The sequence below is a fragment of the Archocentrus centrarchus genome, chromosome 3, assembly GCF_007364275.1.
Source record: "Archocentrus centrarchus isolate MPI-CPG fArcCen1 chromosome 3, fArcCen1, whole genome shotgun sequence".
Classification (NCBI taxonomy): domain Eukaryota; kingdom Metazoa; phylum Chordata; class Actinopteri; order Cichliformes; family Cichlidae; genus Archocentrus; species Archocentrus centrarchus.
In genome coordinates, this window is record NC_044348.1 from 34,587,915 (window position 1) to 34,613,870 (window position 25,956).

Sequence of the window (25,956 nt, forward strand, 5' to 3'; positions counted from 1 at the left end):
ACTTCTCAAAACTAGCTTGCATGAAATCTGTGGAGTGCACTTCAGCTTTATGTGTGTGACAGAGTACAGATCAACCTTAAGAAGAGCTCGTATAGCACTGCATGGAAAAACAAACCTCTGTGGCCTAATTAAACACTTACGTGGTGATTTTATGGTCTCGGATGTTCATTCTGCACATTATGGTCCCCATTAGAGTCCAGAAGCACATAAAGCAGGACATTCTTATGATTTACAAGTCAGTACCATCTAGGCGTGCAGTGTCCCTCAGTTTTCTGTCTCACCCCTCGCTCATTATGTCCGGTTTCAAGGCACTGAGATGGTGACGGTGACAGAATTCAGAACAGGACCTCACTGATGGAGGACCTCAAAAACTGTTGTTACATCTGTAATACTCAAAGTACACCATGACTCTAAATATAATTATATACTGTAGCATCAGATTTAGCCTTTGTTCGGGCCCTGTTTTCCATTGTTTTGGTCAGACATGGGAAACCCTGTCGTGGCCCGTTTTTCCCATTAGACTCGTGATTTACTCCAGATTCGAGACGTTGCCGTTGCTCTGGGGTCTAATAACTGTGCGCTTTATGATTGTCCAATCAAAGCTTGGCGTCTCATATGTTGATGTCAGGGTGCGTGCCGCTGCTTGGCCACCATGAAAATCTGTGTCATGAAGTGTCCGCGTTGTTCCTGGAGGCAGTTTCTGATCTGTGAGCTTGCTCGGCCGCTGGTCACTTCACTGCTGCGCTGCCATTGCGTCTAAGCTGTAGTTATAATATTGCTGAAGTTGCTGCAGACTTGATGGTGCCTCATTACAAACCAACGAGCTCTTCAAGACAAGCCAGTCAGCTTAACATGGATTTAGACTGCATGGCTGTGTACTTCATGTTAGCACCTGTTAGCACTAGCTGTACCATGTTTATTGCACTGAATGCACAGGAGCTGAAACCACACATTTTAGTCACAGTGCATGCATGTTAATGACTTGAATATAACATTTGTGAGATTACACTGTAAAAATGCAAACACATTGATGTGATGGATATGAGCTGTAATCCACTTGATGTGATGATGTTGGTACCTCATATAGTGGCTGCAAAATAGGGCAAAGGAGGCGACTGCTGCAGACAGCTGCTCTGTACTCGTTGTTCCAGAGCTCCAAATCTTCATTGAAGGCAGCAGTAATCTCTGTTTTCCTTTCTGTCTCTTTCCCACATCTGCTCCTCTCTCTCTACGAAAGGACCAAAGGCCATCTCTCTCTTTCCATCTTTCTCTCGTGCACTCCGTCTTCCTCCATCTCCCCATTTCTCTCTCATTTGCTGCCAGATGAAATGCATACACGCTCTGGTTGAATAGAGATGCGAAGAAATGAACAGATGTTGAGACAGATGGGTGGATGGAGAGAGGTGTTGGAAAAACAGCAAAAACAGACCAGGATGTATTTTTAATAAATATGATCATAGATTATTAACAGGCCCTCTCTCTCGGTCTGACTCACTGACATTTGTGGCAACGTAAACAGAAGTTAAATATTAAGAAGAGCAGAGACTGCAGGAAAGCTGTGGGAGTTATTTATTTTTTTTATGTCATATGAATAATAAATGAGGTGGCATGAAGAAGGATGGATGACAGGCAAATTAACAGATACTCATCACTGATGCAAACACTCACAAGTGAATGTAATAGAGATGCAAAGTGGGAGGAGCTCTGGTTCCACATGATTTTCTTGTTGAAAAAAAAAGTCATGTGACTGACAGCGAAAGCGCTTCCACAGCTTGGATTCTCTTCCCAGTTCAATCCAAGTGAATTACAGAAATCCCCGTGGCAAAGTGGTTGGAATAATGCTGTGTTCATTCATTATTCAGGTGACAAACTACCCAAAATATTTGTTCCTAAATAAACAAAAAGTGGAGAAAATTGCTGCAAAAAGTACCAAGCATAATTTTCAGGCTCGTGTACGATCATATTTCAGGGGAGCCGTGACAGCCGCCCCAACCCCCACAAAATTATGAGAAAATGATTTCATGGTCAGGATATGAAAAATGAAGCTAGTGTGAAAGTGCCTTATACCTGCAGTCTTTCTTATGGCCAGCAGGGGGCGAGTCCTCTGACTGTATGAAGGCCTGTGGGAAAACAACCCTTCAGATCTATGATCTGTGACCTCAGTGAACATATTACTGATCATTTTATGCTCTTAGTTATGCGTTTTAAGCCTAACTGAAGACATTTGGTGAGCAGGGTATTCTTTAGGATATGGCAAGCTTTGAGTTTCAGGTCCATGCTTCATCCTGTCTGAGCAGCATGTGGACCTGAAACTGGGCAAAATTGCTCAACTCAAGGCTTCACAGCAGGACCTTGCTAACGAATGGGTGACATCATGGTGGCTACTTCCATCTTTTTTATACATTTTATAGTCAAAGTATGTTTATTTCCAATCAGAATGTAAACACAGGTTAAAAAACAAGGCCTGCTGTGCACACAGTGTAACCCATCGATGTGTGTATACGGGCAGCAATTTGAGTGGCTCAGAACTTCTCTGATATGCTCATGTTTTATCAATCATCAGTCATAAGAACAACCAACAGCAAAAACTCAGAATATGTTTTATATAAGAAATAAATAATGTGGGTCACTGTCTGCAGCCTATCCCAGCTGTCATTGGGTGAGAGGCGGAGTTATTCCATGTGAAAGATTTTTATAGCGGTGAAGAATTTTAGCATTTAAAAAGAGCTAAAGTCCGTTTTCCAGCAGCTGTTCCTTAAATGAAATCAGGTAGTGACATCATCCAGATACATATAAATCACTTCCTATCTGACATCTGACATCTACTACTTATGGCTGCATTAATTTGAAAATGCAAATAACAGGCTGTTATTTGTTTGTGTTGGATTCATAAATCATTTTTCAAAATAAAAAAAAGTCACTTGTTTTATTTTGTGATACAGATTCAGAAGCCCTGAGGGAAACACGTCTGTCATCTGAAATAGAATTGTAAAACAAAGAAGTACAGGAGCGGAGGATCCGTTAACATCTTCAGTTTTTGCATCTGCACGCACGCTCGACAAACTCAGAGATGCTGCAAACCGGAGACAACAGGCAGTCAATCCATCAGCACAATAATCCTGATAAACCGTTTCCACAGGCAGAAAGCTCCTGCTCATAACTCGTGCTGGGTTTGAGTTTTTACACATGCTCGGCACTAAAGTGTGAAAACACGGACGAGTGGGCATCATTAAGATGAGAGGGAGGATGAGGGGATGACATCTGCTTTCCCACTTCCTGTGTTCATCCTTCGCCTCCTCTTACCTTCTTCTCTCCAGCAGACTCACTCAGAGCTCTGGCATCCGTGTCTCGCTTTGTTACAGCTACGAGGGCTCGTTTGCTGTTTGTGCCGTGAACTATATACCAGCTCTTCCACCCTGGTTTAAATATTTTATCTCATCTTGAAGCTGTATTGCAAATTATGCTCGTTTTGACACAGATATCAAAGGAAGTGTAATGTGTTAGGTTGCTGAGCGTTACACTGATTCCCCCCAGGGTGCTTTATACTCTGCTTCAGCCTGTGGTTGGATGCTGTGAAGAAGCAGAACCAGCTGAATTTACCGGTAACAGAGTGAGAAATTTGTGCCTGTGTTTGCATGCAGAAATATCTGCAAACGTAACTAAACTGTTTCCTTCCTAAAAGAGACTCTCAAATGTTCATCTCAAAATGATGGAATAAGAACAGACTCATCCTAATAATCACCTCTTCCTGTCTCTATTTTTTTCCAGACACAGCATACGTGCGCATTTTTATCAGTGACGTCAACGATAACAAGCCGGAGTTCGCGCAGGCCTCCTATGAAGTCGACGTGGATGAGGATGCTGACGTCGGCTTTGCCATTCTCACAGTCAGCGCTAATGATGGGGACGAAGGTGGGTGGCACGGATGCAGGAATGTGTATGTGGAAATGTGCGTATTGGAATTTTGGGATATGTGTGCAGAGCGATGAGCTCGTCAATGAAATAATGAAGTCCTAAAAAACTGCAATGCAACAGGTTCAAACAGCAAACTGAACTTATTTAATAAAACATTTCAATAAAAATAAATTCTTAAGCATTGAATTCTGTTCTTCCACCATCTTTGGGCTTCAGAGCGTTCTTCTTCTTCACTGCAGTCAAGGATTTTTATTCTTTCTACAGCTTCTAGATTGGAGTCTTCTGGTATTACTGCTCTTTTATATTTATTTTAAGTCTTCAGCAGCAAATTGGCTTTATTTTCAAATAAACAATTTTCAGCCAAAGTTTGAGAAAGAGGTTAAAAATGTGCTCAGCTGTCGCAGCAGATTTAATTTGAGGTATCTTAAAGACACCTGGCTCACCTTTCCTCTGAACCTTGCTTATTAAAAACAATAATTATGAAGGATTAAAGACCTTTCCAAGGTCCCAAAATGAAAAGCTTTATGTCTGTGCTGGAACATACCAACGTGCTCAGCTGTCGTGGCCAGAGGCAAATGTCTGCTCACGACAGAAAAGACGATATCATCGCTGCACTGAGGAAGAACACACACACTGACAGCTGAACTTTAATGCATGTTTCTCTAAATGATGCCGATGGTAAGGAATAATCTAGTCCTCACTTAGTCTTAGTCTAACAAAACCTAAACCAAAAAGCCAAAACACTTTCAGCAGCAATAACTGTAAGTAATCATTTGTGTGGTTTTCAGCAGCCACCGCTGCATTTCAGCCGTTCTGTTGTAGACCGGCTGCTGCGTTTGGGATAAATGTCCGGTCACATGACCCAGTTTGGTCCAAGCTTTAGCTGTTACAGAGGAGTTCACGGTCGACTCGGTGACCGCAAGGTGCCAGGTCCTGTGGCACAAACCCAAATCATCAGCCCTCCACCACCGTGGTATCAGCTGTTTGTGCTGACCAACGTGGTGCTGTGCGTCATCTCTGCCGTGATGTTTCAGGAGAGGAGCGGCAAAAAGCCATACTTGTTTAGTCTTTTTCTAACTGTGCTGTCATGAACTTTAAAGTGCCTGCAATAGGTCTAGGCTGCTGGGGGGCTTCCCATGATGCACCGCTGCTTCTTCTACACCACTAGACTCTGGCTCTGTCTCCCGTGGTGTCTTGTCCTGCCTCTCTCTCTGCTCTCTTCTCAGCAACAACTGAACTAACACACACCAGAGCAGCTAAATGTCTGCTTTTACAGAGGTGGTCGCTCCTGCTGATGATTGGTTAATTGAGTATATTTGATTGGCAGCACCTGGCTGCCTCTTAATTCCTATGGAAGCAGTAAGGATCTACTTAGTTTGTCACAGACTGCTTCTGGATTCTGACTAAAATTTTGTGAAATAATAAAATGGTATAATATGTCATGGCGTTCTTCTGAGGTTGAATTTACCTCATTTTAAGACCTACTAAGGACTAATTATTTTTAAGTCCTGATATGTAACCCCCCCTTCTGATTGGATTTCACTTGCAAGCAGTGGGTTTGAACAGCTGATGGAACAGCTGCTGAGCTCAGAGCCAGAGCAGCGTGCCTGTTATAACCATGATAAGGATGTCCTTTCTCAGTGATGTCATACAAACCCAAGACTAGAAAAAAACCTGTCTGAGAGAAGGCTTCGAGAGAGAAAAACTGTGTCCCTGTGAGAAGAAGGAAAAGCCCGAGAGAAGCTAAACCTTCTGCCTCAGTGTCTTTTTTTAAAAACAGGACAAAGCAGATTCATAAACTTAAATCTTCAAAGTAAAATTCAGCAGGTGACACTGGAACAAAGTTACCATTCTAATATAAAAGATGCCTGAATGTGGGTCTGCTCTGATTGGGTGTTTGCATAGCCACGCCCACGCATTCATTCACATTTTCATAGTTTTATTTGTGTCAGCAGCATCTTCCAGCAGTGTGCCGCTGACAACTGCTGAACCCGAACCTGACTGCAGTGATTCCCACCACCACTGTCCAGATGTTAGAGCTGGTCTTCTGCCTGAACTGGCTGTTATAACTGCATCTGTAATTCAAGCTGAATCGATCAAATGTTCCTGCCTGCACTGTCGGGCCCCACGTTCCAGTTTGAACTTGTTCTCATGTGGAGCCCATTGAGTCCCAGTTAGGGTCGACCTGGGAATGCAAAGCAGAGCCTCTGTTACAGACAGTCTGCAGGCTGCCATCGTGACTCACACCAATTTCACTCAAACTACAAATGCTGTTCATGTGTTTCGCAGGGTTAGTGTTTCTGCTGACAAAGGTCCAGTGACTGAAGCCTGTAAACACACTGAGTCCTGTTTGAAAGCCAAAGTTATTCAATATTTAGCTTTATTGACATCTCATTAAATCCTGTTTTATTCTCCAACCGTCATTTTACCATTTTTGGACAAAAAACTAAGAAATCATTTTAAATTTCGTCAGTGCTTATCTTGATGTGTGTACTGTATATACACACACACACACACACACACACACACACACACACACAGACCAACCGCCTGCTGGAGTTCAGAATAAAGTTATCACCAGCTGAGAGGGGGAGCTGTACAGCGCGTTAAGTTAATGAATGAGATTGGTGGAGTGATTTCTGTGCTGCTGCCGGTAATGAGGACAGAACGATGCCTGTTCATATCACACAGCTAATGTGTAGCAGTTAGCCACAGTCATTAACAGTCCGTGTGGAATAGCTGCAGAAACCACTGCAGAGACGTGCAGTTTTAAGATGTAAAATGTTTGCATAGTTTCCCCTTTTTGACTGCGGGGGGGGAACGAAGGCCAGCAAGACCCGCATCAAAAATAAGTCTGGACTAGTTAGTGGCTCCTTTGGTTGTCTTACCTCTTCAGGAATGTTTCATTTCACTAAGTAATAAATGATCTTAAATACTAACTGAAATTGTTTTAGTGGCACGGGCGCGTTGGCTCCTCTCTGCACCGCAGGAGCCGGGACCATCAAAGTCTTCTAGCTCTTACAAATGAATTTCTCAGACTAAGAAGAACAGTGAGTAATATAGTTGCACTGTCCACACATAACTGTACAATGACTAGTCAAACACATAAATGCAGCACCAGCAAACTCCATTAAATAAAGTGTTAAGCTTTCCTGAAGCGCTCTTACAGCAGCGTTCAGGCTGAAACAGGATTACAGGGAACTCAAAGCTGCAGCGTTCCTGCACATGCAAACAGAGCAAAGAGGCTCGCAGGGTGTGGTTTATGGGCAACACCCCCACCCACCCCCAAAGTCCACAAATGTTTGAATGCAGCAGCAGTGCAGCGTTATTTTTTGTTGAGTTCTGAATACGTCGGCATCCCTGCAGCTTAAAGTCTTTTGTTCTCATTTCCAAAGTTTGTTAATAATCTCTTTTTATTAATCTATGCAAAACATTTTTAATAAAGACTATTAGAAGCTGATCAACAAAATGTTCGCCTTAAATGCAATTACGGATAAAGCTGAGGTCTGCATCTCAATCACCGCTGCATCTACCACCCTCATGTTAATATGAAAGGGAAATAGAAACCTCTGAAGACGAGAGGGATTCACAGCTTATTAACGAGATGAAAGTCAAGGAAGAGGAGAAGAGAATGCTCTAATCCAGATCGTTTTGTACCGTCTGTCTGTTTTCATTTTAAATGAGACATTAGGGGATATACGCAATTGCATCCTTTCGCTTCACTCGCGCTCTGTTTTTTAGACTTGACAGAATCTCTTAAGTATTTAGAAAACCGCTGAGACCTAAAGGGGGAAAACACTGCAGAGGGAGTGATGCAGCGGTTAAAGCAAACAAACAAATGGAGAGAAAATTAATGTTTTTCCCAGCTGTACCAATTTTAAAACTCTCATCTCCCTCGGTGCTGTATTTCACTAAAACTGTAGTATTCAGACAACAAAGCACAGCGGGAAGACACACACACACACACACACACACACACACACACACACACACACACACACACACACACACACACACACACACACACACACACACACACACACACACACACCCACACCTGTGACTCCAGAGGACGTTCTCTGGAGACTTTAGCCTTAGCTGTTTGTCTGACCCTAAAACACGTCTTAGCCTTAAAACATAATGAATGAAATTGGATGGATTTGCATTTTTCCTCATTAGGAAGACACATACTCATAATTTAACGTAGGAAAAGGAATCAGAAACAAACACAAAGAGGACTGTGAGACCTGGTCACCTGATTTGAATCCAGTGGAAAAACACTGGAGCATTTTGGAGAATTCCCTTAAGGAGAAGGGAAAATAAAATCCCTCTAAAGAAGGGCAGAACACCTGTGAAACACCTGGAAACATGAGTGAGACCTGGATGGACACACGTCACTGCTAACAGAGACATGAAGCACTTCATCTGGACTCAGGTAATGCAACACAGGAGGATCCTACAGATGAGCTTTTTCTGTAGGGTGTCCACGTAGGAGGCGGCTCTCAAGCATTTCTTACCTTAGAAGCAGTCAGTGTGGCTCTCACTGAGAGAGATACCGCTGATGGACATGTGACAGGATGGTCATTACAGTGGGTTACCAAGGCAACCGGAGCTTGGACCGTGCACTAACAACCAACCGTGATGAGGAAAACGGCGCCGGTTAATTTAAACAGACCCGCCTGTAGTTTATATGTAAAGGCTCCCTCGTTATTCGATTTAATGGAACAAATGAATTAAAAGGATGTTTTTAAGCACATTTTTGTGATTTTCTGTGTTTTTTGGGTTTAATTTTGTCTTTTTGTTTTAATTATGTAAAAGAAAATGGATGCGTGGATGGAAATCTGTCCCCTTTAAATCATTTACTTTGTGCAACATGTGCCCCTCCAGTTCTGAGGACAGACTGTCACAGACGATCATCCTCTGTGTCTGCGTAGAGACGGGCCGTCGGTCTCTGAGCGGTTGTAGTGTTTCACCTCAGGCGGCCGAGTCGGTCAGGCCTCTGTGTTCTTTGTGGTCCACATATTATTATTAGGTTGTGGGGAAATATATGTGCTTCCTATGGGGATGTCTGATCCTTATGGGGGGACTCTTCAGGAACTCTCCTGCGACGATGGCAGTGTGGTATCGTTCTGGGACAGACCTTATCTGCCTGCTTTCTGGAGGCTAGAAATGAATCCTGTCAGGCAGCATTTTGATACACACACAGGGATCTACCAGCAGTTATCGTGTCATCTTCCCAATGACTGTTGCACTCATGAAGTGCAACGTAGTTATACTGCAGCCTCTGTGCTTCACTGCCCCCCCCCCCCCCCAGTTTGCAGTCACTTGGTTGTCCTGGCCAGGCTCATGCCTGAAAGCTGGACAGATTTACTCTGGTGTCATCTGACTGAAGACTGTGCTCCTGATATTCATCAGGCTTCTCTTCCTGTTCTTTGTAAATATTTAGTATTGAAGTATTACAGCGGGGAGCTACTGAGGGATGATTTCTGGGACTGCTGAGGCTGGACCACAGAGGAGATGTGAGATAGATTAAAGCTGAATGTATGCGAGCAGCAGTGTGTCTTATTTTTAAAATGTAGCAGACTGTCCAAAGCATCATTTTACTTATTTATTTATTTATTGGGGGGCAGAAATCACCTTTGATTAGTGGGACCAAAGCTCCTTGTTAGCTATATATTTTTTTACATTTCTTTGGTAGCACACACATTTTCCTGTTCCCTTTTTGACCCTTTTCATATCCTCTGGCTTGGAAACATGAAACAGACTCAGGTCCAAAACTGGGAAAACTCTGGAGTTCACGGCTCATTTTTATAATGCAGTTATGCTAAAATTATAGAGTTTGTGTCCATACAGTGAGTTAAAACTCTGCTGAAAGAAGGAAATATTTTATTTAGAAGTAGTGAGAAGTTAGAAGATTGAATGAAATATAGAAATGATAGTATTGAGAAATGATACAATTTTGTCATTTTGTGTGACCTTGAACTGGATGTACTCACTTTGTTGTGTTCTGAAGCCTTTATGTGTGTGCACACCTCTGTGTTAATATGAACAGCGTTATATGAATTTTTCAGGCATGATTTGATGCTATATGAATGAAACTGAATTGAATTGATTTGATTTCTTATTGTTGTCTGGCAGTAAGTTTGCTTTAGCTGTGGTAACTCTAACAGTGAAGGGTCACAGGTTTCATTCTTTAGGACGCAACCTTTCAGAAAACATTGGTTTATATATATAATTTATAGAAATCATCCATTTTCACTTTAAAGAGGGCTCCGTGTTATTTCCTTGAGAGTTCTGATATTAAAAATATCCACATTTTGCCTTTTATGCGGAGCCATTAAACACGTTTTATGGCACAGTGTTCGCTGGGCTCAGTACTGAGGAGCGTGCACTCTGAATGCTTCTGTTTTCTTCTGCAGTTTGTTCCCAAACACAGTCAAAAGCAATACATGAGAGTTTTACCAAAGCCTGCTTCTGACATAGAAAGTTAATGGAAAACATTAACAACAACAGTTATGAGATGTTGTATTTATTGGTTAATACCCTTAAAAGCAATTTAAATCCCACTGTTGTCAGATTTGATAGCTTAAAAGGCCGGATTGCTGTAATCTTCTGATTGATAATGAATGTTTTGTGATCAAGTATTTGTCTTCCATTAAAACCAGCAATAATTGGCAGTACATTTGCATACTAAACTTTTTAATTCTTGTTAGTGCACAAGTGCATTATTACCATTTTTTTAATGTGCAATAAAGAAGAAAAAGGTCTTAAATTCTTCCTAACTTTGAACTGAATGAATGAATTTCTCGGTTTAAAAAATGGAGGAATTTCTTTCAAATGTAGTTCGAGAGGACGGGTGGAAATTAATTATATCTGATTGTAATGTTTGAAAAGGTCACTAATTTATAATCAAAATTAATAACCTCCAGTGTAACTGTAAAGCCTTTTTCTTTGCTTGGCTCTAAAATATCTGACTTTTACGTTTTCACAGCAATCACAGACGCTGGCTCCTTTTCAGATCTGAGGCTTGTTTCTGAGTCTTCAGCTGAAGCAGGCTGCTGTCTGTCCCTGTTAACAGAGACAGATCTTTGGTTTAGCAGTAGCGGGCAGTACTCAGTGAAATGGGTACTTCTTGTCCACGGGGGGATCGAGCTTTCACCGAAGCTCTTTTCTCCAAAAAGATTTACTTACTATACTTGGGTTCATTTCTACTGTCACTGTTCATTTACCTCTATCCTTTTATTGGTTTGCAGGTGGAAACGCTAAGCTGCGGTACCAGATCACATCAGGAAACACTGGAGGGGTGTTTGATGTGGAACCTGAGGTTGGCACTATCTTTATTGCCCAGCGTCTGGACTATGAAAAGAACAAAAGGTAGGAACGCGCTCCAGAGAAGAATCCTTTGAGAATCGCGGTAAATGCTTGCTGAAGGATTTTACCTGGTTTTGCCTGCTGCTGGACTCTTTATCATATATGCTACAACATTATAACCATTATGAATTTCTCCATTGGCTGTTTTCATGAAGCCACTTTGGTTGAAAGCTGGTGCTTATTGTCCACCCCTGACAAGTTGAAACTTGTGTTCAGGTACAAGCTTCATCTTCTGGCTTCAGATGGGAAGTGGGAAGACTACACAACTGTGACCGTGAACGTGGTCAACAAGAACGATGAGGCTCCGGTGTTTACTGTTAACGAGTACTACGGCAGCGTGACGGAGGAGCTGGATGGCTCACCTGTGTTTGTGTTACAGGTACAGTTCAAGCTTTAATCGGTTAAGAGAAGTGTGTGACTTGTCGTGCTTATTGTCTCTTTATTTACTTATGACTGACAAGAAATTAAGAAGAAAATGGGTCCTACATGAATATGTTCACAACAAGTATTTTTGAGGAGCCCGCTCATGACGTCAGAAACATCGCTGCTGAATTTTGTTGATTTATTTATTTGCCACTTTGAGCTCAACAAGACAAGTGCAATCTCTTTCCATTATATCAAAGAGAAACCAAACATCTCCAGCACTGCTGAGCTCACACATGAACATTCTACATGGATAAATAGAGCTATCTATTTTTTTTTTTTTTTTTTTTTGCCTGTCATGTCTGGCAGATCTTGCAAACAGAACTGTGATCTGAATGCATTGTTGTGCCAAACATATTTGCTATTTCAAGATGAGCTCTATAGGTTCTCTATAGGCTCCTCTTGTTACTGTGTAACCCTTTATTTTATTTGAATTATTTTTAACATGCTATTTGTCAAATTGTGCCAGAAATGACAGGCTTAAGAAATAGAAAAGAGAAAGGGAAAGGGGAAGAAGAAGAAAGGGGGGAAAAAAAAGGAGAGAAAATAGAAAAGAGAAACAGGAAAGAGTGCAAGTAAGTAAACCAAATAGTTAGCCACTTGTTAAACTTAAAATATTGACAATATCTGCAAAATTAAAGATTGTGTGGGGAAAAAAAATAAATAAATAAAAATAAATAAAAATAAAAGAATAGTTATACAAACCAACCATTTTGTATTATTATGTGGGTGTATGTGTTTGTGTCATGAAATGTACTTACCAATGAAGGCAGAAAGCCGCAGCCCCGTCCATCAGAACCTAGAGGCTATCTATATTTAAGTATATATTTAAGTTTGAGGTGAACTCTCTCTCTCTCGCTACCCAAAATGGGCGAGGCTACGCAAACAAATAGTATCACCAGAAAAGTGCTATGAGTGAGATCTTGCTGTTTTCCTTCATAATTTTCTCTTTTTGCAGACTGCCATGCAAGCTTTAGCTTCAGTATTTTGCCTGCATCAGTTGCATATTTGAGACCCATAAAAGATTTCCCATAAAAGACAGTCAGACCTGTTGTTGAGATCTGGAGACTGTAGAGGCCATTTGAAGACAGTCAACTCATTGCCATGTTCATTGCCATGTGGTGAAGATGGTGGCAATGATGGTGGAGATGGTGATGGTGATGATGGTGGTGGTGATGGTGACGATTATGGTGGTGATGGTGATGATCATGGTGGCGATGAAGGTAGTGATGGTGGTGGTGATGGTGACGATTATGGTGGTGATGGTGACGGTAGTGATGGTGATGATAATGTGATGATGGTGGTGATGGTGACAGTGGTGATGTGACGGTAATGGTGATGATAATGTGACGATGAAGGTGGTGATGATGGTGACAATGACGGTGGTGATGGTGACGGTAGTGATTGTGATGATGGTGGTGGTGATGGTGACGGTAGTGATGGTGATGATGGTGGTGGTGATGGTGACGGTAGTGATGGTGATGATAATGTGATGATGAAGGTGGTGATGATGGTGACAATGACGGTGGTGATGATTGTGCTGGCAATGATGATGGTGACGATGGTGACGATGGTGATGATGGTGGTGCTGGCAATGGTGGTGATGGTGACGGTGGTGATGGTGGTGCTGGCAATGGTGGTGATGGTGACGGTGGTGGTGATGGAAAGCCAATCAGGAGAAAGTTGGCTTAAAGAGAGATGAGCTGAAGTGACTTGTTTTAGACAGAATAGATTCTTTTTTAATCTAACAGCCAGAGACAAATGTTTAACTAACTTGTGTAACTAATTAAACAACATTAATTTTAATAACATTCAACAGCTGGCAGCAAGAAATGAGAATTTTATTTGCTACTTCTTTCTGTTACTCTGAGGAGTGAGACTTCTAAATAGAAAATCTTAGGTTGATGAGTATCACCGCAGTAACAGAGACAAAGGGGATATTATATTACGGATATTATATTACAAACCCGCGTAAAAACTTGAACTGTTTCTTTATAATACAAAAAATTTTTATTGCATATTTGTTCATTATGTTGGATCTTAGGGCCAGAATGTTGTTGAAAGCGTGAGTTATTAAACTGCGCACATGTACACATCAGATATGTCTCTAATATATGACACAGTTTGTAAGAGTGCATTTATTACACTTATAGGCACACACATACATTTTGGCTCTTAATCACTGTGCAATTACCCTGTTAAGTTAAAGCAACTTTGGCCTGACCCGGTATAATTGCTGCTAATGTGCTGAAGATGAGCAAGAAGGAGCAGACAGAAGAGGGCCAGAAAGGTGAGGATTGAGGTTAAAATGATGGATCTTTGCCAGATTTAACTACCAGAGCGTGAATAATTGCACAGGGCAGTTATGGAGTGCTGTCAGTCAAGATATCACACCAAGTCAGCAACATTTCAATAATTTAATAGTCTAAAAACTCTGATTACAAAATAATTTCCTACCCTGACTCACTGTGTCTTTCACATTGTAGGTGACGGCAACTGACCCAGATAAAGATGCCGACCAGGAGGCCCTGCGTTACTCCCTCCACGGTCAGGGTGCAGACAGCGAATTCATAATTGATGAGGTCACAGGGAAGATCTATGCCCAGCGGACGCTTGACCGCGAGGAGCGCGCTGTCTGGCGTTTCGTTGTCCTGGCTACAGATGAAGGCGGCGAAGGTCTGACAGGTTTCACAGATGTCATCATCAATGTGTGGGACATAAATGACAATGCACCCATCTTCGCTTGCGCTCCCAGCTGCCACGGAGAAGTAGCAGAGAATTCAGCAATAGGAACATCAGTGATGGAGATGACGGCAACCGACCTGGATGACTCCGCTGTGGGGCAGAATGCCGTCCTCTCTTACAGGATTGTGGGTAGTTTAGATGGCACTAATGCCGAGTTGGGTGGAGTCCCCACCTTCTCCGAAATGTTTACCATCAACCCCACCACAGGCACCATCACTGTAGGCATCGGCGGGCTGGATAGAGAACAAGTTGAGTCCTACCTCCTGGTGGTGGAAGCCAGAGATGGGGGAGGGATGACGGGAACGGGAACGGCCACCATTCAGATCAAAGATGTGAACGACCACGCTCCGAGATTCACTGATCACTCCTGCCTGGCAAGGATCTCTGAGAACGCAGAGCCCAATGCAGAGGTGGGTCAGCAATGGCTCCTCTGTTGATGTGGGAGCACAATATTAACTTATTTCATAATTGATAATAATAAGTTATGAAGTATTTCATAACTCTTTATTCTTTTCCTTATTTGTCATAATATCCTGTTACAATGATGGATGCATATTGTATGATGGTGGGTGTGGTACGATGGTGGAGACCCAACAGAATTAGACCAGATGCATCAAAAAGTGCAGAATTACAAAATCATGGTAATTTTTCTGAGTGGATTTGAAAAAACAGAAAGTGTGTCATATGGTAATAATGTTACATTTATTTATTTATTGTTGGAGTCGCTGAGCGGCTCATACATTAAGAGAATTACAGGATTTTGGTATGTTCACAAATCTTCAAATTAAATGCACAATAAAACTCATCTGGGGAATATTTTTAACATCTTTTCTTTGTAATAATTTGAGCTCCTAACCTTGCAGGTCTTTGCAGGTTTCATGCATGTTTATTACAAAAAATCATTTGACCGATCATAACTTAGATTAAACTTGTAAGTTAACTTTGCTGCCTTAAGTGGGACCAGTTTGCTCCTTTTTTTTTTCAGAGTGAAAAAAATAACACAACATTGCGAGAGGGTGTCTTAGTAAGTTCTTGTTACCAGTTATACAAGAGATAGAACTGCTATTTGTATCAGACTTTTCAGTACAATTCATTTTTACACTGCACTTCCTGCTGTAAGATAAAGCCCCTGCTGTTTTAGAGAGAAAACCCCAGTGATCAGGCGATCCCCTCATATGAAAGTACTTGTTGATGGTCACAGCAGCCGGCTGAGGGGGAAGAGATGATGAAAAAGGAGGAGACAGGGAGAAAACACAGAGAGTAGACAAAAGCTAATGACGTGCAGTAGTGGTGTATGAAAAGAGGTAAGTGGTTACTCAGTGCATCATGGGAATTTCCCCCAGCAGCCTGAGCCTATAGCAGGTCTGGTCCAGGGTCAGCTGATCCAGCTTTACCAAAACGTAAAGTTTTAAGCCTAATTTTAGTGGAGAGTAGAGGATGTCCTTCTCCCACTCCTGCATATAATCTGAAAACAGACATGGAATGAAGCCGTAGAGCCTAATGCTTGTTGATACTGTAACACTTGTGGGTAAGCCCACTTACAGGATGAATTATGTTTTCTGTTTGCTCTTCCTTTACACTCAGATCATTTAATGCTGCCTGAGTTGCAATTTAAAGAGTAAGACTACAAGAAAACCCCTGAGAGACACATTAACTTTAATGAAATACACAGTTGTAATTGTAGTCAGCACTGCTCGGGCTTTATTTGATGGGGCAGTGATATCGATGAGACTGTTACTTACAAATTCACACGGTTGGCAGTAGCTTACATTTAGTCATGTTCATGTTTGTGATTGTGATTGTTTATCAGGGGCCAATCCCGCCTCGTTTATGTAAATGTGCTCTTAAGCACACTCAGAAAACTCGGGTTGTCTGTGCTGTTTGGAGCTCCAGCACCTTGCTTTTGTTAGGAATGAGCTCCCACCTCAGACATATTTCAGTGAGAGTGTCAGAAATGTAAATAGCCACTTCCCCTGCTCGTTCTAAGGTCTTGGATCTCGCAGCAGAAGACAAGGACATTGGAGAAAATGCCCAGCTGACCTTTAGTGTTGTGTCTGGAGACCAGGAACAGAAGTTCTACATGGTCAGTCACAAGCAGGAGCAGCGCGGCACCCTGCGGCTGAAGAAACGCCTGGACTATGAACGGCACAGCGAGCAGAGGTTCAACCTCACGCTGAAGGTATATGGACTGATTTCAGTGATAAAACCTTTCACTATTGAAAGTGACTTTTTCATATTTCTCTCTAATTAATGGGACTTTTTTCTTCACTTTTGTCGTGTGAACCTTGAGCTGTGCGGTATGTGTGAATGTGGAGAGTCGAGACTGACAGCAGTCAGAGGATGAACAGCACTGCACTGCCTGAATTTAAGGTCTTGAAATGGATTTTTAATCTGCATCTGAAGTTTGTCTGCATTCACATGCAGAACGATCCTGGAAAGTTTTGAGCGTTGTCAAAACTGATGGAGAAAAAGAGTTTAAGAATTTTTGGAAGCAATGATCATAAATCAGCCTGTCAGCACTTCCATCAACAGCTAAAGTAAAGAGCTGTGAAGGGGAAGAGAATAGCATGAAGGCAGTGTGACAGTGTCAGTATCATGTGTCAGTTACAGATACGAACTTTTAAGCTCCTCAAGGGAAGTTTTTATATTGGTAGAATTGACAGAAAGTTTCTAGAAAGTATCCAAAAATTCTGTAAGGTTTTAACTGTTGCACACACAGAGAATCTGTTTTACAGTGTTTATTGGTTCATTTTGTCACTGATAAAAACAAAAATGTGCTTTGCTATTGGTCACTTTGAAAGTGGGAGGAGCTTACTGTACTTCTTGCTTTAAATTATGAGTCAGCCCAACACATTCATGCAGTATAAACACGGTTAGGTGAACTGCACTCCCTGATTTCTAGCCAGCTGATTTCAGCAGTCCGATTTACTCTTTACTTTGGTTCTCAGTAGTTACATCAGTCATCTTGGTTACAGTCATTTAACAGTTCACATTGTAGGGTTTGTTTTTTTTTTTGGCTTTTTGCTTTATTTGAATTCAAGATTCTCATAGAAATTACTTCAGTGAGTGAATGCATATTTTTGCTGTCCTGTAGACATTGATCTTTTACTCAGCATCTTAGAAACAAGCGGTGTTCAGCCTAGACTTCATTCTTTCCCAGGCAGTCTGTCGTAGCTCACCTTAATGCTGTACAGGCCTCACCTGATCCTGAACCAAAGCTGTCCTCATAGATCTTTCTCTGTAGATCAGCCTACAAATGTTCATCATAAGTGAGCATTTGTATTTGGTTTTGCACGGGGAACTGGTTTGTACTCTGCTGTAATTCTTTTCTTTTTACCCCTGCTTAACCTCTCAAAATTAAACTCTTCTTCATGTATCCTATTAAAGGCAAAGAAAGAACATTTTTGTTTTCACCCACACAAATAATCCAAAGGCCCAGCCAGAGATCACATCCCAGTAAGAATTTTGCCACAGGGATACAGAAGTAGGGGCATGACACTTCTTAGCAAATTACAGGAGTGAAAGAGAATAAATGTGCAGTAATTAATGACATTTGTGTGATTATTTCTACATATTTGGCTCTGGAAAATAATAATTACAACCACAATAAGTGTGCAGTGCACTGATAATGACTGATAATATTCTAATGACAAGATGTATAGTGTTTTATTTACATTGTTTACCATAAAGCATGTGATGTGTGGTTCCCATTTAAGGTTGAAGACCTGGACTTCTCCAGCCTCCTGCACTGTGTGGTGGAGGTGCAGGACTACAACGATCACGCTCCTGTCTTTATTCCACACTTCATGTCGCTCGCTCCACTTCCTGAGGACATCGTGGTGGGAACCAGTGTTGCCCATCTGGTAGCCAGCGACTCGGATTCTGGCCAGAACCGTGACATCACCTACAGCTTATCAGAGGACTCGGATCCTGAGGGGCTGTTCACTATTGACCAATCTGGTTTACTGTCAGTGGCCCGGCCTCTGGATCGGGAGAGGATATCACAGCATCACTTAGTTGTTATTGCAACTGATCATGGGGATCCAGCTCTAACAGGCCGCGCCACAGTTCAGCTGCCTCTGTTGGATGTGAATGATAACGGACCAGAGTTTGAAGCGGCGTACTCTCCGATAGTCTTTGAGAATGTGGCTGGACCACAGGTAGGCTTGACTTGGTTTACTCCTGTATAGCATTTAGAGAATACGTTTCCATAAAAACAAAGCAAATAATCGATTGTGTGGTTAAAAAACTCTTCAATGAAAAAAGCTCCAACCTTTCATCTTCTTCCCTTTGTTTAGGTAGTAAGGTTGAACCAAACCTCGACCCTCCTCCGAGCTGTGGACCACGACTCTCCTGAGAATGGCCCCCCCTTTCACTTTGCCGTCCCCCCTGAGTATCGCTACAGCAATGATTTCTACCTTCAGGACAATCTAAACGGCACGGCAACGCTAACAGCTCTGAGGACATTTGACCGCGAACGCCAAAAAGAGTTTCTCATTCCTATTATTATGAGTGACAGTGGAAGTCCATCCAAGACAGTGACCAGCACCCTGACTGTGACCATCGGAGACCAGAATGATCATGCACATGTGGCGGGGGAGAAGAAAATTTTCATCAATAGTCACAGAGGTGAGTCGACAGTTACTACATGGTGTTGGCAAGTGCCCATTAATTGCATGTCGTGCTGCTGTATATAATGCCTGCACCTAACAATGAAAATGGCATACTCATGGGATGATGATTATCAACCTATTGCTGATTTCTGTTGCCACTAGGTGGCGCTATGAGTGTGGCTTCATATTGACTTCACAGATGTCTGCAGACTCAGACTCTCGTGAAGTTTGGGATTGATTGGATAATGTGGATTTGAGATGTGACAAGTTCATGTCCTGTGGTGAATGGTTGAATTTCAGTGTGCCGCTACGAACCCGAAAACTCGAAAGCTTCGCAATTTAACATCACCGAGGTCTTTACATTCCACTCACCAAAAATCATGTTGAGCTTAAAATAGGTGGTGCTGTGACTATCCTAAATATGGCCATACTCTTGCATTCAACGGGCAGACCCTCATCACAGCCAGACTGGATAATGTATATGTGAAAATTTCATGGTGAATGACTAAAATCACCGTGGCGCCATGCCCACACCCTTGAATGAAAACTCAAAAGCTTTGCAATTTAGATTCTCCCGTCCCTGAACTTTAGACTGACCAAATTTGAAGCCAATCCCATTAAAACTCGAGGAGGAGTTTGAAAAAGTATGAGGGCTGGAAATTGCAAAAATGGTGTCAAAATCGCTTAATAATTCAACATGGCGGACTTCCTGTGGGTGTGGGACATGGCTCCCAAGAGGATTTTTTGTGTGTCTTGGCATCTTACTTATGTATACCAAATTTCATACATGTACAGTATGTGAAGCACAGTGGTGGGGCTCGTCTGTGCAACTTTATAGGTGGCGCTGTAGAACCATTTTACATCAAAACCAATAAAATATGTAAATTTTTACCAGATCTGGTGCATGTGCATAATTTCATGAATTTTGGGAATGTTTAGGCCCTCAAAAAGACGATTCATTTGTTGGAGTTACATTAGAACTGTCAGTGCTCGGGCCCAGTCCACCCCTGTGCCCGAATGGAGGGTTTACTTCAGAAATCCTTTTTAAAATTTTTGTTATTTTATTTTGCCACAGTAATAGTCTTTCAGAATTAGCTCTGTAAATAATTATTCCAAAGCATTATTGGACAGATGGTGGAAAGTTTTAAAATATTACCTGTCCAGCGTCTAACTAATAAAACCATCTTCACCTACTTTTTAAAGCACATTTTGAACTTTGCTGTCAAACTTTCTCTCTCGGTCGGAGACACTTTTACTGCCAGGCAATTAATTCCTAATCAGTGAGCGGTAATTAAAACACACACACTGTTTTTATTGTGTTTGTCACCTCTGCCTCAGCCCTTCCATTGTCACTGCATCATCATTCCCTGCATGATCACTATTTAGCTGGAATGACTCCCACGGTGCGGTTCTGAGGGTCACAAAGGCAAGATATTGCTTCATTTGACATGCAGTTAATTACAGTTAAATGTTTAATCTTCTTCAGCTTATTGCATTTCTGGTTGGCTGCACAAACTAAACACCTATTATTCGAGCTCAGACAGACGGTGAATCTCAGATTTTGCCTCCACACAGTTTTTCAGATTTGGCTTCAGGGCACGCCGTGCTGTCAGTGAGTCGAGTTATGCATTAGAAGCATATTTGCATTCCTCATCAAACAGTGAAAGGCCTTGCCGCCTCTCCGTTAGTAGTTACAGTACATCACTTTTGTTCATATACGTGCACTTAAATTAGCGTTGCTTTATCTGCTTTAGCCACTGAAAGCCACACACGCTCGTTTCAGCGGTGCCGAACTCTTTTCTCAAAAGTTAAGTTTCACAAAGACAAACCAGCTAAAATTCAATATGTCAAGGTCTGCCTTTTAAAATTTTGAAGGGTACTTTCTGAATAATTCCCACATGGTACAGTGTGAGGAATTGGAGGAGAAAGAGTAATGACAACAACACTTCTTTCTACTTGATTATAATCATTATGCATTCAAACAGCATTTTCTCTTTTGCATTTCCGTCTCCCAGCCTCGCCCCCAGTGTCACATCTTGGTTCTGCTGAATGGTGAATGAGGCCTGAAGCCTGTGTCTGTTCTCTGTGTATTTTATTAGATATGTACAGTGCTGATTGTGTGTTACTGGGTGTTAAATGTTACTGATCTCAGGGCTCCTAATGAATGTGTAATACATGAAGGACACATGTAAACAGATATCCGTACAAATGCAGTAACTGGAAGGCCAGGTTTGTATTCAAATCCTCCAACATAATTAACGCTGCTGACTCAATCTCATACAGACTGATTAATGGATGTTTTTCTCTTTTTAGGCCGGATGCCGACTACAGTGCTTGGAAAGGTCTACTCTCCTGACCCAGATGATTGGGACAACAAGACATACGTCTTTGAAGGACATGTGCCAAGGTAAATTAAATCCATTGGATACAGCAGGTCAGCAGTTTCTAATCAGAAATTTGTCATAAGCTTTTTTAAATGAGTGCCAATGATGGTAGGGCATCTACTCTTTCCAAGAAATGTCTAAGATCCTGACGCCAGTGAAGCAGGAGCCTCTGAGTGCCAGATCAGCTCTTTCACATCCTGGACCAAGTTACATTTTACAAGCTGATCGCAGCACCCCTGCGTTTTGTTGTTTTTCAGATTCATGTAGAAATTTAAACAATGCAAAGCAACAGCCCCTGGAGTGAAATATCCATCTTTGGTTTTTTTTACCCTCTTATTTCTCCATTACCATCCTGTCCAATTTTCATCCTCCGACTGCTATTCCTGTGCTCCCTCCTCAGATTCCTGTCTTTCCTTTTTTTTTTTTGTTTGTTAATGTGTGCTTGTTTCTCTGCTGTTGGATGAGGACGCTCTGTTTGTGCAGATACTCGACTTCAGATTTTCTCTCCCGCACACATGCATAGACAAGTCCTGAAGTGACACTCCAATATCCCACGACACCTTCGTCTTTATCTTTCATACTGTGTTGAACTCAAAGTGACAAACTTTTCTGCTTTTTCTCTCAAAGTCAGAGTTAGCTTTTATGAAGGACCGGTTCGATATAAGGTATCAGCACATCACGACAGCTCTCAGCTCTTCATGGTTCAAACGGAGTCAAGTTCAGAACAGACTGTCGTGCTTTTAGTTATATGTGTCATACTATAGCTCACTCTTGTCTGCTTTCACGGTGCTGTGCAAAGTCTTGAGCCACCCTTCATTTCTTTACATTTTGTTTCCAAGGAGACAGACTCTAAGTTTTTTTGTTTTTTTTTTTTAACCCCTCAACCCAGAAAGGCCAATGGGGTCATTTCAACTTTGTGAGCACAATAACTCGAGAACCATGTGATGTAGGATGTTCAAATTCACATCACAGATGCATCTACGGAAAATCTCAGCAGCCTTGACCTCAAGGTCAGAGGTCAAGTTTTCTGAAAAGCTTGTGAATGCAATAACTGGAGAGCGATGTCCACCTAGGCTTTTCAAATTGATGCCATAGATGCATCTACTAAAAATCTTAGATGGGTCATTCTTATCTACATAATGTCAATCACAGAAAGTGACAGTATTTTCAGTGGGTTATTTTATTATCATTTCTTATTCCTGGTTCTCATTGGTCCTGCTTTGAGCTGATATGGTGAATAAAGTCACTGAGGCTCATTAAGATCTACTGAGACCTGTGATTATGTTCTCTATAACTAACTGCACCTGAAGATTCTGCTGCCGGGGGGGGGCACTGGCAGCTGGCTGCATTTTTGTTTCCATTTTCTTTGGTTGATTGTACAAAAAAATGCCAAAGTTAACACAGTTTGACAGGCATAAAATAATATTTTATTCCAACAAGGTGATTCCTACAAACTTGGCATATCTTGGCGCGCTTTACAGTTGTGTTTCTTTAAAAATTATGAGGAAACTGGACAAATAGAGGACAAAAGGAAAAAAGTGTCAGGCCTTAAAAAAAAAAAACTATCTACAGCACATGAACAGTATCTGAAAGTCATTTTCTTAAGAAATAGGAAGAAATCCAGCAAATACCTGACAGGATCGGAGAGATGCATCTGGCCCTTCAGTTTTGATCCTCCTGATGTTCCCAAAAGTCTCAGTGGAGGCGAGACTGGGGTATGCCAGAAAAACCGAAACAAGAGGCAATGAATCCAAATTGAAATGTTTTGTTCGTTATCGATACGTAAGGAGCAGGTCAGAGGCACAACAGGGAGCGCCCGTAGCCCTCTGTTGAAAATGCTGGCGGCTCTGTCACTGTTTGAAGCTACATTGATGAAACGATGACTGCAGAACCCACCATGCTGCAGCATCCTGAAAGAGTCTGATTGGCTGCAACTTCATTTTTCTCATTCCAAACACACTGCGATGCACTAAAATATAACCCGGATAGAAAAACACACCATCAGTCACGGACTGGGCCTCTCCAGAACCCGACATTAATATTACTGTGTAACAGACTACTTACAGAAATTGGAAGAAAAATTTAAAGAATTCAGGTTATGTTGAAGAATACATATTACAGTTTATTAAAGAATTGAGCTGAACAACTTTAAGTGGAACAGTGATCGTTAACTGCGAGTAATGGATAAGCAGTAAAGTGACCAAATGCAGAAATCATTGAAATAGGACGTGGTTGGGAATGGTTTACTAAAAGTATGGCTAGTAGTTAAATGCTAAATATTGTTAAATAATAGTAATAACAGTCAAAGTGATTTTCGTTGAACTACACTAAGTTGAATAGATGGTCCTGCTCAGAGAGAAACCAGTGCTGTTTTGTCCAGGATGACCCATTTTGATCAAATTTGAGTTGTTGTCATTGTCGTCTTTCATTCGGGTGTGTTTTCATGCCACAGTGGAGCTGAAGAGGTGAAGCAGCTGTTAAGACACCAAAGTAAATTCAGCATCTAAGTGGTCTGCCTGTCAGCACAGGAATTAACTGTGCATGAGCCCCTTGATTCAGTTAGAGGGTTCCTGGTGACAGGTGGGTTGAATTGTTTCAGACAGTCTGGCAACATGGGTAAGATTATACAAATGCAAGAAACCTACAGATATATGTATTACAGTTATTCATAATAAGGCTCGAGGGTCACACAAATTACATTTGTTATATGAAAGAACGCGTTAAATGGGAGGGTGTCATACTGAGAAAAAAGGGGCGTGTTGGCAGGTGTGTCATGCACTCAAAAAGGTGAGCAAAGGTACAAACAGCTTGGAACGTGTTGAGCTCATCTGGCTGAGCTGGAGGGTCATGAACCTCTGAGAGTGCACGATTTTGATTGGACCAAAAACAGGGAGTAATAAAGTAGTTCACATAAAGGTCAATGAAATCAGCTTTCAGCGAATTCAGATATACCAAATCAGAAACAATTGGTATTTTAACCAGAGTTAAAACAGCAAAATTGTCTTTCAGTGATGTCAGACTTGGAATTAAGTGCTAGACCAACGAGATGATGAACGCCACAGCATGTGCTGTAAAATGAGTTAAAGCAGCTCTTGTCTCCACAAGTGGTTTATTATTTGATTTGCCAAGGTTCTGCCTTGGATTTCCTCTCTAATTAAACTTGAATGAGCTCATTTACTGTACAAAGGGAGCATGGAGACAAGGACCAAGTAAAATTGCTTCCTTGCATGTCTTTGTGCCTATTAGTCAGTCTCATTTTTCCCCTTGCCTCCCTCTCCCTAATGCATCGTCTCTGCTCACTTTCTATTATTGTCCCAGAGGGCAATTGATTAACAGAGTAAACAGTAAAATACAGAATAAAACTCGAGGCTGAGAGGGATGAAAAAACATTTGTTTTGGTCTGTCTTCAGCTTGGACAGTTGGATCAGGAGTGCAGCCAACTGGAAGGAGAAAAAAAAAGTGCAATAAATTGAGCTTTTATATCACATAACTTATTCATACACAGTTTAATTCAGTCACAATTTTTATATAATGTTAGATTAATGGTTTTGTATACAGGAGTGCACAGTTTACCTGGGAATCTGCATCCTTGTGTCAGCAACATACAGAAACAATGATGGAAGCTCTGGTTTATGTTTGCTTACAACATTTCTGAGTTTTACCAAACTATAATAAAGACACTGTATGTATACCTGCATGTGAACATGAAAAATCAGTGTTTGGTCAGCAGAATTATGACTACAGTCGTGCTTCAGCGAGCTTTAGTTACATGTTGACAAACACTGACTAGGACAAGGAAGTCTTTGCTGCCCCCAAACATCGGGCATCGTTCCCAGAGGATAGTTCAACAGACAGCAGCAAATGAATTCCCAGCTGAGGGGTTTCTGAAGGGTAAACATAATCCGGATCTGTAATACAAATGTTAGGCTGTAAACAGCCCACGCCAAAGTCACGTGACTTCAGCTTCACCATGTGATGGCGTTGAATGTCCCCGACAGCATCTGTAGGCGAGTCTTTGCTGTGATACATAAAAGTGGAATTTACATGTTATATTTTATGTTGTAGAATAAAAGTTTTTATTAAAGGCAGACTTTTCTTGAGACATCTAACCAAGTAAACAGCAGCTTTTATCCTAGCAGGTGGACATAATAGAAATGTACACAGTGTACACTCACTGCATGGCTCAGTCACACTAGAATAGAAGTAGAACAGCGAGTTGCTCTGAGATTGCATACATTTTTTATAAGTAGTTGTGGTGATCTGCCAGCTGCCCAGAGGTTAACTGATTTAGCACTGAGGACTGTAACTGCCAACTTCACCTCATTCAGTCTCAAACTGATAGCAGACTGATGGCTGATTTTATCGAGTTTTTTTGTTTGGTTTTTTCCATTTTAACGCACCAAAGCTGCGAGTGGTCGCAGACCTGGTCCCCGTCTTTGAAGCAACCATTTCAAAGGCAACAAGTTCTTTACACACACAGTAATTTCAGTCATGCTGAGACCAAC

At 41.6% G+C, this 25,956-nt stretch overlaps 1 protein-coding gene across 1 annotated transcript in view; it reads left to right on the forward strand.

Annotated features, from left to right (window-relative positions):
* The window catches only part of LOC115778226 (neural-cadherin-like), a 319,537-nt gene that overhangs the window by 161,970 nt on the left and 131,611 nt on the right, over positions 1 to 25,956 (forward strand). The window contains 8 exon segments of the mRNA XM_030726290.1: positions 3,769 to 3,912; positions 11,169 to 11,289; positions 11,503 to 11,665; positions 14,196 to 14,864; positions 16,442 to 16,633; positions 18,171 to 18,614; positions 18,753 to 19,083; positions 21,381 to 21,474. Coding sequence (XP_030582150.1) covers positions 3,769 to 3,912; positions 11,169 to 11,289; positions 11,503 to 11,665; positions 14,196 to 14,864; positions 16,442 to 16,633; positions 18,171 to 18,614; positions 18,753 to 19,083; positions 21,381 to 21,474 — 2,158 coding nt within the window.